Source organism: Rhamphochromis sp. 'chilingali', assembly GCF_963969265.1.
Source record: "Rhamphochromis sp. 'chilingali' genome assembly, chromosome: 6".
Lineage (NCBI taxonomy): Eukaryota > Metazoa > Chordata > Actinopteri > Cichliformes > Cichlidae > Rhamphochromis > Rhamphochromis sp. 'chilingali'.
Window position 1 is genome coordinate 5,557,726 of NC_137933.1, and position 17,358 is coordinate 5,575,083.

The window sequence follows — 17,358 nt, forward strand, 5'->3', positions numbered from 1 at the left end:
ATGAAGCATCACACCACATCTGGCATATATAGTTCCATTTTATAGAATACATTGTTAAAATTATAAGCTATATATTCAGTCATCCATTTATCGGACATCACTGATAAATCAGTGGTGAAATTCTCCTCGGCCTCCTTGTTTTGCTCAGCGTACAGTCTTGTGGTGCTGGATGTGGGGTGAGACCCTCCATGCATGGTCAGGAGCTTCCATGTTGATGTCAGTGGCTTCGATCTCCTCATTTGTTCCAGCCAATTATCCCAGTGGGGAATCTGATCACCAGTGTAGGTGTATTCTTCCCATTCAGCTGACTCCTCAGGACTTGCCTGACCCTCTGCAGGTACTTGGTGGTTGCAGCTTTCCCAGCGGCCTCTTCATGGTTTTCCAATGAATGTTGTCTGCAACGTTGCCTTCCGGTAGTTCGATCCCCTCAGTTCTGACTACCTTCCCTCTCTTTGTTACCATCCGACTACACTTCTCCAGCCCGAACGACATTCCAATGTCATTGCTGTATACAGCTATAGCCTGGTAGTGTGGATCAGTGAATCGATGTCTCGTTCACTCTTGGCATACAGCTTGATGTCATCCATGTACAGGAGGTGGCTGACAACTGCTCCATTCCATAGTCGGTGTCCGTAGCCAGTCTTGTTAATGATCTCACTGAGGGGGTTCAGGCCTATGCAGAACAGCAGTGGGGACAGAGCATCTCTTTGGTAGATCCTGCACTTGATAGTGACTTGTACTATGGGCTTGAAGTTGGCCTCCAGTGTTGTCCGCCACATCCCCATTGAGTTCCTGATGAAGGCTCTCAGGGTCCTGTTGATCTTATATAGTTCTAGACATTCCAAGATCCAGGTGTGGGGCATTGAGTCATAGGCCTTCTTGTAGTCAATCCAGGCAGAGCACAGGTTGGTCAGCCGAGTCTTGCAGTCTCAGCTGACTGCTCGGTCTGCCAGTAACTGGTGTTTTGCGCCTCTGGTATTATTGCCCATCCCTTTCTGTGCCCCATTCATGTACTGACCCATGTACCTGTTCATCTTAGCCGCTATGATGCCTGACAGGGACTGGACTGGGCTAAAAACACCACAGCACTTTACAGGAAGGGCCAGAGTCGTCTCTATTTTTTGAGGCGACTGAGGTCCTTCAACATCTGCCAGAAAATGCTGAGGATTTTCTATGAGTCTGTGGTGGCCAGTGCGATCCTCTATGCTGTTGCATGCTGGGGGAGCAGGCTGAGGGTCGCAGATGCCAACAGACTTAATAAACTGATCCATAAGGCCAGCAATGTTGTGGGGATGGAGCTGGACTCCCTCAAGGTGGTGTCGGAGAGGCGGATGCTGTCCAAGATAAAGACAATGTTGGATAACACCTCCCACCCACTCCATGACATGTTGGTCAGTCACAGGAGCTCGTTCAGTGAGAGACTGAGATTACCGAAAAGCACCACTGAACGACACAGGAAATCATTCCTGCCTGTGGCCATCTCCCTGTACAACGCATCCACTTAACACACTGTTTGCTGCTACAACTACACATGTTTCTTTTCCAAATATTTATTTATAAGTGACTTATGTATGTATGTATGTATGTATGTATATATATGTATATATTGTACTATTCTTAGTTAGCGTATTGTCTGTCTTGTCTTAATGTTGGTTTAAAATGGAGCACTGTAACAAAAAATAATTTCCCCCAGGGATCAATAAAGTATTCTGATTCTGATTCTGATTCTGATTCTGACAGGAGCGTTCATGTGGAACTGAGGTAGGTTATTGGCCGGTAGTTGGAGGGGACCGGTCCCTTCTTGGGGCTGTCAGTTCTGTCATTGCTTATATTACTATATCAGTCCCTTCACTCTGGGTATCTCTTATCTACTAGCATTTGCAGTTTATTGTTACTGCCAGACGCTTGTGTTCTTCAGCCAGTAGGCGTGAACCATGTCGGGGCCTGGTGCTGTCCAACTCTTCATACTGGAGACCCTTTCGTGGATCCTTTCTGTCTGCCACTCTGATGGTTACAGAAACATCTGTGCCTGGAAGTGCCGAGGTCAACATGGGAGACGTCCCCGAGGGTGGTGGAGAATGAGCAAGCTAAGATCCTGTGGGACTTCCAGATACAGACGGACAAAATGGTGATGGCTAACCAACCGGACATAGTGGTGGTAGACAAGCAGAAGAAGACGGCCGTAGTGATCGATGTAGTGGTTCCCAATGACAGCAACATCAGGAAGAAGGAGCACCAATATTAGAAAAAATGCTGGTTTCAGGCAAATGTCAACACAGTGGCAAAGATGTCGGAGAATCATAGGCCTCATCTTGTATGAAGTTTCTGGTGATCCATCAAAAAACTGATTGATGAGACATTTAGGCTGTAAGAGTGAATGTGAGCATGGTTGTCTGCCTCTCTGTGTTAGCTATGCAAAAGACTGAGAACCTGTCCAGGTCCTCTCGGCCTGTGACAGCTGGTACAGGCTTCCCCCCTGAACTGGATAAGTGCTTAAGAAAATGGATGGATGGACAAAGCTGCAGACAACAGGCTAATGATGCCATAAAGCCATGCTGCTGTATGACTAAATATGAATCCAAGAAATAATAGACATGAACATCTGAAAATATCTCTCAAAACATTCATATAAACCAATCAGAGAAGTCCAGCCTCTTTCTCTTATAGATTTTCCTTTGTGTTTTCAGTGTGTGAGCCTTTCAGCCATGATGACTGTGCACTCCTCCTCCACCAGCTGCACATTAGTATTCAAGGCACAGATGAGGAGGAGCTGGAGTATGACGGGTTGGAAAGCCAATCCTGCAAACACCTTGTGGGTGGTGTGAGCGATTTTCCTGAAAGGTAAATACAAATCAGAGACACAATCAGGGAATTTGGGGAAAAGCCACTGAAGGACAGCTCGGAAAGACAGACCTTCGATTTCTAGCCTCGACCTTTTGAAAACACACACTTTTTCTTGTTTTTTCTTTTTCTTGGGTCTGATCGATTTCCCAATGTGACCTTTGCATACCAGCAAGCAGCACAGTTCATCCTCAAGCAGCTGAACTGTGAGCTGAGCTTTCCCAGAGGTTTGGCAAGATGAAGGCAAGGCAAGGCAAGTTTATTTGTATAGCACAATTCAACAACAAGGTGATTCAAAGTGCTTTACAGAGACATTAGAAACAAGAACAAATAAAAAGCATGATTTAAAATTGAATAAAACAAGCAAATAAACTAACTAACTAATTAACAAACAAACAAACAAACAACAGTATATAAAATCAAAACAGATAAAATCAGAACAGTAGATAAAATCAGTAGTTAAATGTAAGTTTTGAAATTTAAGCTTAAAGTGTGGATTTGGTGCTTTATTCAAATGCAGCTGAGAACAGGTGAGTCTTCAACCTGGATTTAAATAAACTGAGTGTTTCAGCTGATCTGAGGCTTTCTGGGAGTTTGTTCCAGATATAAGGAGCATAAAAGCTGAATGCAGCTTCTCCGTGTCTGGTTCTGACTCTGGGAACTGATAAAAGACCGGATCCAGATGACCTGAGGGATCTGGATGGTTCATACTGGGTCAGGAGGTCATTGATGTATTTTGGTCCTAAACCATTCAGAGCTTTATAGGCCAGCATCAGAACTTTAAAGTCTATCCTCTGACAGACAGGCAGCCAGTGTAAAGACCTCAGAGCTGGACTGATGTGGTCCACTTTTTTGGTCTTAGTGAGGACTCGAGCAGCAGAGTTCTGAATGAGCTGTAGTTGTCTGACTGATTTTTTAGGTAGACCTGTAAAGATGCTGTTACAGTAATCAAGCCTACTAAAGATGAATGCATGGACTAGTTTTTCCAGGTCCTGTTGAGACATCAGATCTTTTATCCTTGATATATTCTTGAGGTGATAGTAAGCTGACTTTGTTATTGTCTTAATGTGTTTTTCTAAGTTTAGGTCTGCATCCATCACTACACCCAAATTTCTCGCCTGGTTTGTGGTTTTTAGATGTATAGATTGAAGTTCTCTGGTGACCTGTAATCGTTTTTCTTTGGCGCCAAAGACTATTACCTCAGTTTTGTTTTTGTTTAGCTGGAGAAAATTGTGGCACAACCAGTCATTGATTTCCTCAATGCATTTACCAAGAGCCTGTACAGGGCCTCGGTCTCCTGGTGACATTGTGATATATATTTGTGTGTCATCTGCATAGCTGTGATAGTTTATTTTGTTGTTGTTTATAATCTGTGCCAGTGGGAGCATGTAGATGTTAAACAGAAGGGGTCCCAAGATGGAACCTTGGGGAACTCCACATGTGATACTTGTCTGCTCAGATGTGAAGTTACCTATTGATACAAAGTATTTCCTGTTTTCTACGTATGTTTTGAACCAGTTTAGTACAGTTCCTGAAAGACCTGTCCAGTTCTCCAGTCGTTTGAGTAATATGTTGTGGTCAACTGTATCAAATGCTGCACTGAGATCCAGTAAAACTAGGACTGACATTTTTCCACTGTCTGTGTTCAGACATATGTCATTAAACACTTTTGTCAGAACGGTTTCAGTGCTGTGGTTCTGTCTAAAACCTGACTGGAAGGCATCGTAGCAATTATTCTGTTTTAAGAAGTAACTGAGCTGTTGGGAAACTGCTTTTTCAATGATCTTACTTAAAAACGGGAGATTTGAGATCGGCCTGTAGTTGTTCATTTGTGTCTTGTCAAGATTGTCCTTTTTCAGTATAGGTTTGATTACAGCAGTTTTTAGTGATTCTGGAAACACACCTGATAATAAAGAAAAGTTGACGATCTGTAACAGGTCTGACTCTAAAGTCTTTGAGACCTTTTTGAAAAAACTTGTTGGCAGGACTTCTAAACAGCAGGAGGAGGAGTTCAGTTGACCTAAGATGTCCTCCAGGTCTTTGCTGTTAATAGGTTGAAACTGTTTCATGGTGTTTAAACAGTTTTTTGGTGGACACAGTACATATCCTGGATCTGCTGTTGATGTACCAATTGCTTGTCTAATTTTTTGGATTTTTTCAGTGAAGAATTTGGCAAAGTCATTGCAGGCCATGGTCGAATGAAGTTCAGCTGCCACTGACACAGGAGGGTTTGTTAGCCTGTCAACTGTAGAAAATAAGACCCGAGCATTATGGCTGTTTTTAGTGATGATGTCAGAGAAGTAGGACCTCCTTGCATTCCTCAGTTGTAAATTATAATTGTGAAGTTTCTCTTTATAAATGTCATAATGAACCTGGAGGTTTGTTTTTCTCCATCTGCGCTCAGCTTTCCTACACTCTCTTTTTTCATTTTTCACCAGTGTGGAGTTTCTCCATGGAGACTTTTTCCTTCCAGAGATAACCTTCACCTTAATGGGAGCAATAGTGTCCATTACATTTAACATGTTAGCATTGAAGCTATTGACGAGCTCATTGACTGACCCTCTGGGCAGGTCAGGTGTTAATGGGAAGACCTGGTTAAAAATTGCACTACTGTGTTCAGTTATACACCGTTTTGTGATCACTGTTGTTGATATATTTGTGTGGGCTGAGATTTTACTTTCAAAGAAAACACAGTAATGATCAGACAGGCCCACATCAGACACAGTAACCTTTGAAATGCTCAGGCCTTTGGAGATCAGTAGGTCAAGAGTGTGTCCTCTATTATGTGTGGCCTCTGTTACATGCTGAGTCAGCCCAAAGTTGCCCAGAGTGTTACTCAGGTCTTTAGTCCCTTTGTCCTGAGGGTTGTCCACATGAATGTTAAAATCCCCAGCAATAATTACACAGTCAAAATCAACACAAGAAACAAAAACATAAAACAACACATTTCCTCTCAGAGCTCGAAGGGAAAAGGAACAACACGCATCTGTTTAATGGCCACTATAACCAGACAGTATCTACAACAAAGTTTCAGTACCTTCTCCCTCCTCTCGATGCAAAGCTTGATTAGTGCCTGGGCTGACTTATTTTGAAGTAAACCGCTGATGTCAGTGTACCCAGTGTATCAGAATCAGAATCAGAATCAGAATACTTTATTGATCCCTGGGGGAAATTATTTTTTGTTACAGTGCTCCATTTTAAACCAACATTAAGACAAGACAGACAATACGCTAACTAAGAATAGTACAATATATACATATATATACATACATACATACATAAGTCACTTATAAATAAATATTTGGAAAAGAAACATGTGTAGTTGTAGCAGCAAACAGTGTGTTAAGTGGATGCGTTGTACAGGGAGATGGCCACAGGCAGGAATGATTTCCTGTGTCGTTCAGTGGTGCTTTTCGGTAATCTCAGTCTCTCACTGAACGAGCTCCTGTGACTGACCAAGCTGAAGAAATCAAAAAAGCACCTTGCCTTAAATGTCAAATTTGAAAACATAAAAAATAAATAAAAAACATACATAAATACTCATTAGAGCGTAACGTGTGTATCAACAAATCAATTCCCAATCCATCAAAGTAACCTCATTAAGAGAAGCTATATATTATAATTTAAGACAATCCCAACCTGAGGGGTTATTTCATGTCCCTGGCTTGTGAATTTGAATCTGGGTGCTAAGATATGCAGGTAAGCGTACAGGCTGCTTCTAATAATGCCCACACGTGAGAGTGTTTCTCTGGATATCGGTCAATGCCAAATCCATTCCAGGTCAAATTTGTAAAGGTTTCCAGTCGGCTCGACAGCCTTTGTATTATAACTGAAATTATATAAAAATCTATTTGGATTTACTGATAAATATCAAAACTACATAATACCAAGGACTGTGTCTTAATATGTTAGGCTGTTTGAAGGCTGTGCTACTGCTGTCAGCGGTTCAGTGAATGCTGCTATACAGGCTAAATGTCTCTCTAGCGCACATAAAGGTCTTTTTACTCATTTTGTTTTCCTCACATTGGCCCAATAACAAAAACCTCTGGATTTAAAAATCTCTCTGTGTTCTTGAGAAAACACAAGACAACCGACATCTCTTAAACTGAAGCATGTTCCCGTAATTTCCTGCTTCCACTGAGACACTGAGCATCGGGCACAGAGGGTAAGCCTACCCTTAGGTTGAATTAACCACAGAACACACAAGCAGAAGTGGAATTATCAGAACACCACCTGTGATACAATAATTGAAAGTGGAAGCGAGTGGATTCTGTAATGTGCTTTAATGCAGTTTTCTGAAGGACTGAATGCATGGATAAGCTCTTAGACCATATTCAGTTACCTTATGGGCAACATCTGACAGACACATATTATTTTACAGGCTGTAGACAAATTCAGCAAATACTGAAACACAATCCTGTGTGTGTGTGTGTGTGTGTGTGTGTGTGTGTGTGTGTGTGTGTGTGTACGTAGGGACATAAAAGATGCGTCTAGTAGTGCGTCTTTACTTCTTTGTTACACTTCCTCTTTATCAGCTGTTTAGCTCTCTGTGTTATGCTAGTGTGCCCTCTGACTGCGTGTGAGTGCTGATGTTGTCCTTATTGTTCACTTTGCCTGTGTAAAAGGATATGAATAGTTTCCTCCTACGGTCATATTTGAAGAGGTAGCACATACTTTGTACTTTATACCAGGTAACAAGTAAAATACACATATTGCTTTTGGCTAGATGCTAATATTAGCATGCTAACATGGTCATGATTCTGATGCTAATGTTTAGCAGGTCTACAGTTTACGCTTTTCTCCATTTTTATGTGTTGGCTTTGCAGCTGATGGGGTGGGGATGTGATTTGTTCTGCTACATTTTGACAGCTCTACAGAAAATACTCTGGAAATGAACCAGAATCTGCTTCTCACTGTGGCACAAGAGGATAATCAAACGATCATCAAAGTCAGAACCTTGAATGTCTTAAATTTTAGGTCAGGCTGACAACTAAACTGAGCTGAGCTCTTTTATCTGCTTGAGGTTAACTGACATGTTGGTTGTTGATGCATGACAAGTGACGGCATCATCAAACACGTTCAGATTCCTCCTATGGGAGGCATGAGTGAAAGTGACATGGCAGTCTAGTTCTAATTGTTGACTTTTGAGGCTAAACTAACAGAAATAAAGCTCAAACATGTGTAGAAAATATGGCACTTTAGTAGATACAGATTTAATAATTTAATATAGCTGAAATAAGACTGCTCCCAGGAGTGGCAAGGTTATCGCTCCTTGCCAGCAGCAGAAAAATTCTCCTCCTCAGGCTGGATGGCAGATGAAGCTCCGCTGCAGCTCTTGCTGCGATCTTTCTAGACTTCAGTAAAATATGTCCGTACAAGAAAATACATAAAAACAAGCAATGAGACAAAGCAGTGTGTCGACTAACAGAGAGGAGAACAGGTTTAGAAGAAGGAAATCAAAGAAAGGTTGTAAATCTGAAAAAGTATCTCAGCCACACTCTTCCTTCCTGTTGGTGTGTGTTCCAACCTTCCAACACAGAAAAATCCTGGTTGGGAATTTATGCATCTTGCGTGACTTATAACAGTGACACAGTGAAATAATGTGAAGTCATGCAGACCTGGGTTAGTAGAGAAAAGCATTAAGTAACCTGCAGCCTGCTGGGAGGCACAGCATTTGGAAGACATGTCCATTTACCAGTGAAATGTGTCATAGAGCTCGGGCCATATGACTAAAATTCAGCCAAATTTGTGTATGCGTGCTGTAGTAGTAAATGTACATATTTCCACTCTTCACATAAGACTACCATCCAATACACTGTGTGGGAGGATCCATGTTTAAAATCCACGCTGAACACTGAGTTCCATTTATTTAGCCAACACACCTTCTCCTCCAAACAGCTCATCTGACCCTGCTAGGCTTGAGTGAAAGCTGAGTGTGGGTAGGATACATTTCTTTGTGAATGCAAAGCAGCGAATCAGAAAGCAGATACTTTCCTAGCAAGAGTCACATTCATCACCTATGGCACGTCCTGATCTTCGATCACCCCAGCAGGGGGTAAAACCTCTCGGATTCAGCCTTTATTGATTCCAAGTGTGACATGCAGTCTGCACGTGAGACCATCATCAATAAGAGCTATGTTGTCATCAGCTCCTAGGATATATCCCAATGGATCAGTAAAGAAATCAAAGAGATGAGAGCATGCTCTTAGCATTGCATCACAAACTTATGTTTTTATGTAGAGTTTATAATGTAGCCATAAAAGATGCGGAGCTGGAAAGACTTCAAGGTTCCACAGATTTCATTTCATGAACACGTCATCTATACATCTTAATCTGTCAACTTGAATTCAATGCAGTTTACCCTTGTGCAATATGGGTTTATTCATGGGCCAAAAGAGCAGATGATATCATGGTTGACGACATTGTTATTTAGAAAAAAAATTATTTTGGTGTCTGAAGAGTCCTGTTCTCACTTTTGTCTGATAACACACGAACAGCCAGGTTCTTCTCTGCTAATTCGACACAGAGATCATTCAAAAGAACCAAAGTCTGTGAGTCATTCATCATAAGCACCCAGCAAAAACGGGCTTTAATGGTTTTGTATCACTGAGACAGGTCTCAGGGTTCCAGTCAACAGAAGCATGCAAACTGATAACCCGATGAACTCTCTTAGAGCTCAGCTGGAGACAAAACTCATTTTTACAATGTTTTGGTTTTAAATATGTTGGCTGATATCCTTTATGTATAGAAATATAGTTGCACATACTTTAGAGATATAGTAAAGGGGAAAATGATGGACTGCTTGTTTACTGTAAACAGACTGGTTCTTATTATAGTGTTTTTCTACACGAACGCTCAGTTTTCACCCATGACTCACACACTCATGTTGGTCCCTTATATCTAACATTCACACTCCATTGAGCACATCGGAGAAACCCGAGGTTCAGCATCTTGCCCGAGGACACTCGAGCAGCCAGGGACTGAACCACCAACCTTCCAAATAGCAGATGACCTGCTCTAGCTGACATCCCAGTATTTCTTTGCATGACAGGTACAGGCGAGTGAAGCTCTTATTGCGATTACACTGTTCAGAAAGTCCATGCAAAGTTCACCTGAAGCCCGGCACATCCCAAACAGCAGCAAGTATAGACTCGGTACGTGCTGGTGAAAGCATGCCACACTCTGTCCGTGTCACACTTTCACCTTTAAAATCCAAAAAATCCCTCTTGCTGTCAACTTTATTGAAGATAACAATGAACACACTGACCTTTGACCTGCGAGGAAAACTGTGCAGTGTGCCTGGCTTCAAACAGCTGCAGCTCTTTATCCAGGTCAAAAACAGCCAGCTCAACGCTCCAGGAACGTAAACCTGTTTTTGGAACACACAGCAGCAATAATGCTCAGAATCAAGAGTTCAGTATGCCCTCACAACAATTTACTACATTTCTCTGACAGTGAGAAAAGTTTTGCTTGTTTGTTTGTTTTTCTAAATTTATGGAAGACCAAAACTGCCATAAACAAACAATTAAAAACAAACAAACAAAGCTATTCATTGTTCTTATGAGGAGAAGAAGAAGTAGCAGTATTAATGAAAGAATAAGTAAAATTAATTACTGCACACATTTCCCTCTAATATTGTATTTGGTACATTTTATTTATTGCTGCATTAACATTTGAAAACTACAACATTAACATGCTGCTTATGTGCACTCTTCAATAATAAAATAGCTGGATTAATAAAAAAGTGAAAGGTGCCATTCTGTGCATTTGTTACAAAGAATATTTTAGCAATAACTGGATTTGTAGTTATGGAAGTTTTACCTAAGTTTGCACTGCAGTGCTTTTAGATTGAGGGGAATTATTAAAAGTTAATGCACTCTTATGCAGCTAATTAAAATTTGAAGCTCTTTCCGGGACTGCGTCTGGATTTTTAACCAATAAATATCGGACTTCTTGTTTTTATGAGTTCATTAAAGAAACTAAGTGGGAACAGATACTATGTAAACACCAAGCCGTTTCATCGCCCCGCTCCGCTGTCACCGACCACTTGAGTTTGCCTTACCCTGTGTGATCTGTCTCCTGGCAGCTTCGAGATGATGGCTGCAGGAAATCTCTCCAATCACGATCAATATGCGATAGTTTCTATGCTGGAACGCAGCTCCAGGGTGATGCTGTCCGCGGTGCTGAACAGACTCGTCTGGTTCTGTTTGCTCCACAGAGGCAGCGGCTGAGATAGAGATTTCCATGGTAACAGTGCCACTAATGGACGCTGAGCCCTTTTCCATCTCCATGACAACTGCATCCAGAGCGAGCACCATGACAGTGCAAGATGGGGTGGGAGGAGTGACGGGCGTGGCTCAGAAGAAGCTAAACACTTGATTGGATTCCAGGTGATGTTGCTATTTGATGTTGCAGCATGCCATTGGACAGAAAGAAGAGAGGGATATGAGAATTGATGTTGATCATATTTCCTATATGAGGCAGCTGAAGCTTAAAAAAAGATTTTACAGTATCAAAGTGTCAGTTGCTTTTCCACAGAGTTCTTGAAAAGAGAGATTTATCATCTTCAAATGTGTGAAAATATTCATAAAACTGTTGATGTTTGATTAAACAAAATAATTGTTTTCAAACCAAAGATTTTGGTGTGTATTGAGTCCAATCAATGGCACTTACAATAGCCCTCATAGTGTTTTTGTATTAACTTTTTAGACAAAGGTGTCTGGGACTAAAAAGTTTGTGGCAAACAAAGCGTCTATTTATATCTGTGTGACTGTGAGCACCAGGCAGTGTGCCTCTGATTACTGAACTGACGTGTCTGTGTTCAGATTGTGAATAGAACAATGCTTCATCTGTGCACAGAATAACACTGACAACAAAGGCTCACAGTCACCACAGAAAACTGTTATTTTAGGCTTCATTTGAATGATGAAGCAGTACTAAAGTTGCAAGTTGTCCTTATACATGACAACAAATCTGCAGAAAAGTATTAGCATTGCTGAGGCGTGCATTTGCTCCTATTCTACAACTTGTTAACAAATCATTGAAGAGATGCAATAAATTGCAGTAAAGTGAGATTTTCATCAATACCCAAAGGTTGATTCTGTTCATCAGGACGTTTTCAGTGGGAGAAACGTTTCGTCATCATCCAGGTGACTTCGTCAGTGTCAGCTGACTGCATTTTCCAATCTTATAAATAGGAAATTTGCACATGACTGAAACCAGCACCACTGAGGGAACAGTGGGCTGGAAGAACATCAGTTTCTTCATCATTAATATGCAAATTGTCATGGCCATTGATCAGTGCTTGGTGATCAATGGCCATGAGTCCCATCCACAGAGAGTTGGGGAATGGCTGCAATCGTCAGATGGTGACAGATGCACCCTTAGGCCCCCTCCTCCATTCAAAGATGGTCTTTCCCTTTTCACGTAAAGTAAGTGATGAAATGTTTCTCCCAGTGACAACGTCCAGATGAACAGAATCAACTTTTTGGGATTTCCTGATTGAGCATGCATCAAGACATTTTTGTCTATAGTGTGGGTCTTTACAATTCCTCTATAATATCATATATATGAACTCCACTGTTGTCAGTTCAACTTTTATGTTTACAGAAAATGATTATATTGTCCACTAAGAGTAAACTCTTGGCAACTGTGGGGAGGAAAAACTTTCTTAAAACAGGAAGAGACTTCTGGCAGAACCAGGCTGGTGAATACGTTTTTGAGGTCTGCTGGAAAACCCTCAAATATGGCTGAATTAAAACAATTCTGCGAAGAAGAGCAGTCCAAAGTTCCTCCATAGCAATGTGAAAACTGCCAAGTTGTTGCCACAACCAGGTATTAAATTTAGGAGGCAGTTGCTTTTTAACATACAGGCCCCTGTGGGTTTAGATGCCTGTTTCCCTGGATAAATGAAACCATCATTTAAAAACTGCTTTTTGTATTGAAAAATGTATTTGATGATTTGAAACACATAAGGGTGACAAATATACAAAAAACTAAGAAATCAGAAAAGGAGGTTTTTGTTTGTGTCTTTCTTGTAAGCTTACTTTCACACTTCATGTCAGGTTAACTGATGTGATTACACGTGGGCGTACCTGATAGATGGATGGATGGATAACAGAATTATTAAATGTCAATAACAGATTTTTTTATGTAAAATTATGAAGTTTAGGTGGAACATTGGGAATAAATGCAAGCGGTCAAACAGGTGGAAAACCCAACATCCAATGAAAACAAAACTAGATCTACACAGGATGTGATTGGGTGGGAACAACTGAGCTGAGACAGAAAATAAGGAGAGGAGGGAAAGGAAATAAAAAAAAAACAAGCATGTTAGAAAACAACTAGTAAAGGAAGTCACCAAGATACAGACCATCGATGGCAACAAGAAGACTGCAGAAAAGTACAAACACAACAGAATACAACAAATATATTGAAAGCTTCAACATAAAGACACAGAATGAGTCTTCTGGACACTCCAGCTTTTCTCCTGCTGCCTTTTGTTTGCATATATACCAACAACTATTGACACATGAATGGATGTGAAAATGATGTGAACCTGTTTCAGATAACGCCTAAAGGGAAGGCTGCAGGATGAATGTGTGCCCTTCACTGCAGATATGAGTACACTGTGGGCAGACATGCAGGTTTTATGTCTTAACACCTGCAAGTTTACAAGAGCCTGTATTTGTTTTGTCATTTCTGTTAGACAATGTGATTGAAGAACTCTTTGCTTCACAAACAAGTTTTAATGAAAGGTAACGTTGGCATACACACAGGGGATGAATGCACACAGCTCACATTAAAACAAAGTCATCTAATGTCTAACAAATCACAGCCAGGCTGCCCAAGAATGCACAGATCCTTCAGTCCACTGTCTGCTTTTTTCCCTTCCTTCTGATTCTTATTGCTGATGTTTTTGGTATTTGAAGGTGTTTTCTGACATCATTTCTATAGTTTGAAAAAATCAGTCTTTCTAATATTGCAGAGGATGCATGGATTTGCAACTTGACACCCCCACCCCACCCCACCACCTCCTCCATAAAACCAAAACTGAATCAATGCAAACAGTCAGTACCAGCCAGATTTCTCTTGTGACTTTTATTCCTACACATACACATCTTTGTAAGTTTTGCATTCCTGACAGAAGATCCAGAGTAACAGATGTTCTCATCTGTTTGTCTCTTAAAAGCTTTTATAATTGTGGTTTTTATTGGACCCTTAATACTTTATAAAGCTTTTTATTTTTAAATTGAAGCACATGACTGTGACTGGAGGCTCTTACTTCTCCTGCTCCAGTGATTGCTCATTGTTGGCTTTAATTTGTCTCCTCACAGAGTAATTTACTCTTAGGGAAGATGTGTGTTACCAGGAGTGAGTCAGCAGTCCAGGTCAAACACTCCAGCGTATCTGCTGGCCTCTGCTGGGAGAAAAAAGAGCTACAAGAGCAGTTTTTTGCCCCCCAGTACACTTCCTGTTTGCGGACCAATAACAAAAATTATTTCACTGAAAAAACAAAATACTAATGAATGGAGCACTGTTAAGTAGAAGGGGATGCAGAGCCTTAAGCTTCCAGTCTGGATTCAGGAGACAGAAACATCTCTACTTTCAAGGTTAGGGCTGGATCAGGTGTTAGTTATGCTGAAATAGGCCCAGGCTGCTGGGGGCTTCCCATGATGATGACGCTATGTGTTTTTACACCACTCTGCATTTAATCATTAGTTCTCATTAATCTCTGAGTCTCTCTCCCCTGAACACCAACAGCAGGGGGCTTTACCTTACAATGCAAGAAATGCCTTGAGGTGACTGTTGTGGTGATTCGGAGCTGTATAAATAACATGGAACACAATTTAACTGATTTTAATTGAATTATGTGTTTGTTTATTTTCTGTAATACATTTATTGTTTGAATGAGGTTAGTGTTTGTAAAAGTTAATCTCTGAGTTTCATTAGTTAGTCCTCTGATTCAGAGTGCTTTTCTACTCTGTGAAGGGGAAATGAATGGCTCAGTGATGTTAGTGTGTGGGCAGCTGCAGGCTGCCTGTCTACCTGCAGAGAGCATCTGTTAACAGATGGTGGCAGTGTCAAAAATATGTGATACAACCGCTCTGTGGTCTGCTCTTGCTTGTGCTTTTGTTGGTCATCAGCCAGCCACCGAGAAGAGCGAAGTCAGGAGCTGAAGAGAATGAAGAGAAACCGAGAGCTTTTCATAGAGAGCATCCCTTCTCTTATTTCCAGTGAACACTGTCCAGTCTGCTCCAACCACTCAGCATTCGACTACAGCTTCATCCACATCATTGTGTTTGACTGAGAACCAGTCAGCGTGGGCAAACACAGGAGCACGCAACATGACAGCCACACCCACCTCATGCTCAAATCTGGACCACAGTTGTTTAACATAACGAAACCATTTACGGTAAGCTGCAAAAGTAAGTGAAGGAAGAAAATGATAAATACAAAAAAAAATAAAAATAGTAGTGAACATGATGTGAAAATTTTTGTCCAAAGTATAATGAAGACATGAAGAGCACTAAATGTCCTACACATGCACAGAGACAGCGTCTCTCAGCCTGTATGAGGACTTGTAGGACTGACTAAAACACAGCTTAGACTTCAGGATGAAGGAGATGTCTCAGCTGCACTGCCGCTCCTCCTCACTTCTGCTTTATTGCAGACAAAAGGTCCAACATCAGTTTTTGAAATCAAGAAAGTAACAAGACATTTTTAAGCAGTGTTGTTGTGAGTTTGCTAACTAATCTTAACAGTAATGTAGCCTGTGCTTCCTGTCTCAGTGATGTACCTCAGATGTTCCTCATTCCTAACCCCCCAAATCACAGAAACATGTCACACACTGTTGAATGTGCAGAAAACCGCAGGAGATGTATCTGAGCTGTGAGGAGCTGTCGACTTCCAAACTTTGACCAGTCACTTTATGAAAAAGGGAACACATGTGAGAAAGTTACATTCACAGACAACAGGATGCACAGGCTTGTGAAACTGATTACACTCGTCACAGTCCGGAAACACACAGGAGGGCAGGAGAGACTAAATCTGTTTGGGAATCATATTAAGCGAGGAAAGCTGAGAATCATATGATGAACGGATGATTGTTGTACCCTACTTTAGACTTTTCCATCTCTCAAACAGACACTTGCATCAGTGAGTAATGTGGAAGGCTGCCGTGTACGGATAAGAGGAGTTTCTGGTTAGGAAGTAGATTCCCGTCTAAACCAAACTTCATCTGTTCAACATACATGAATATAAGGCAGTGATTTTCTTTCTGTGTCACTTCCAACATATTCCCAGACTTAGGAGCATCGCTCCTCAGGGATTATTTATGTTTTCCATTTAATATGTTCAGCACACACACACAGACACACCCACACACACACACACACACACACACACACACACACACACACACACACACACACACACACACACACACAGACACACCCCTCACACAGAGACACACACACACCCACACACACCGTGTCTGTTTACTTTAATAAATCAGATGTTTGTCGTCACGACCTGTGACTGCAGTCTACACACAAAAACTCATCTGCATTATTATTGTTATTCTTTGGGTCTGTTTGTTGCCACACTTCCAAAGTTCGTGGCTGTACAGTATGAATACACAGAGAAACATAAAAAAAAAACCGTATCTGTCACATGTTCAGTACAACACCGAGAGAACAAATGACTTTAGAAATAAGTCGAGCATAAATTTGAGAGACATTAAATTCTGGGCTTATTTTTGGTTTATGAGGGTAAAAAATACTTTTATCTTTCTAAATTAGTCTAATCGTTGCCGCGTTTGACTCAAGCGAAATCCACATTAAAAAATGCCCTTGCATCTTTACGTGCCATGCGTGTATATCCCACACCCCGACTCTCAGCAAAACAGAGGTAAGGAGGAACTGAGCGATGCTGGACGCGTTATTATTGCAAGCAACGGGACGGTGAGAGAAACTGGGAAGCCCAGGAGCAGACATATTGATCTCGAAAGGTAAAGCTCTTTTTTGTTTCTCTTAGCACTGCGGTAAAGAAGCGGGCGCAGATAGTGATGGGGCTGTCAGGGCGAAGCGTTATATGCGTCCACGGCGTGTCTGTGCGTGTGTCTGTCGGGCTCCAGCAGAGGTGGCTCACATTAGACATTTTGGGCAGTGCCTGCGCATTTCTTAATGTGGGTGTCAGGCCGACCTGCAGAAATGACGACGTGACGCTGAACTTTGCGGTGTCAGTCGTAAGGTTGGCTGCAGGAAGCTGATGCCCAGCAGCATCCATCCAGCTAGGGGTGAAGATCACACCTCCTCATCTTTTGTTACCGCGAATAGAAGCACCGCGAGCTATCTGGCACAATCTGGGCTTCATTATTGCATTGTTGCCAGCCACATGTCTCCATATTGAAATGCCGGTCAGAATCCATGCTGCTGCTGTTTCCCTGTATCAGAGGACCAGGGCCCATCTCTTCTGTCTGGCATCACACACACACACGGCTTAAGCTAAGCAGAA

At 41.6% G+C, this 17,358-nt stretch overlaps 1 protein-coding gene across 1 annotated transcript in view; it reads right to left on the reverse strand.

Moving 5' to 3' along the window:
• The window catches only part of map1aa (microtubule-associated protein 1Aa), a 62,322-nt gene extending 51,091 nt beyond the window's left edge, over nt 1-11,231 (reverse strand). The window contains exons 1-2 of the mRNA XM_080884186.1: nt 10,904-11,231; nt 10,109-10,210 (exon numbers count right to left, since the gene is read on the reverse strand). Coding sequence (XP_080740312.1) covers nt 10,109-10,210; nt 10,904-11,159 — 358 coding nt within the window. The 5' untranslated portion in view covers nt 11,160-11,231. The remainder of the gene's footprint in view (nt 1-10,108; nt 10,211-10,903) is intronic.
• Nucleotides 11,232-17,358: the final 6,127 nt, after the last annotated feature.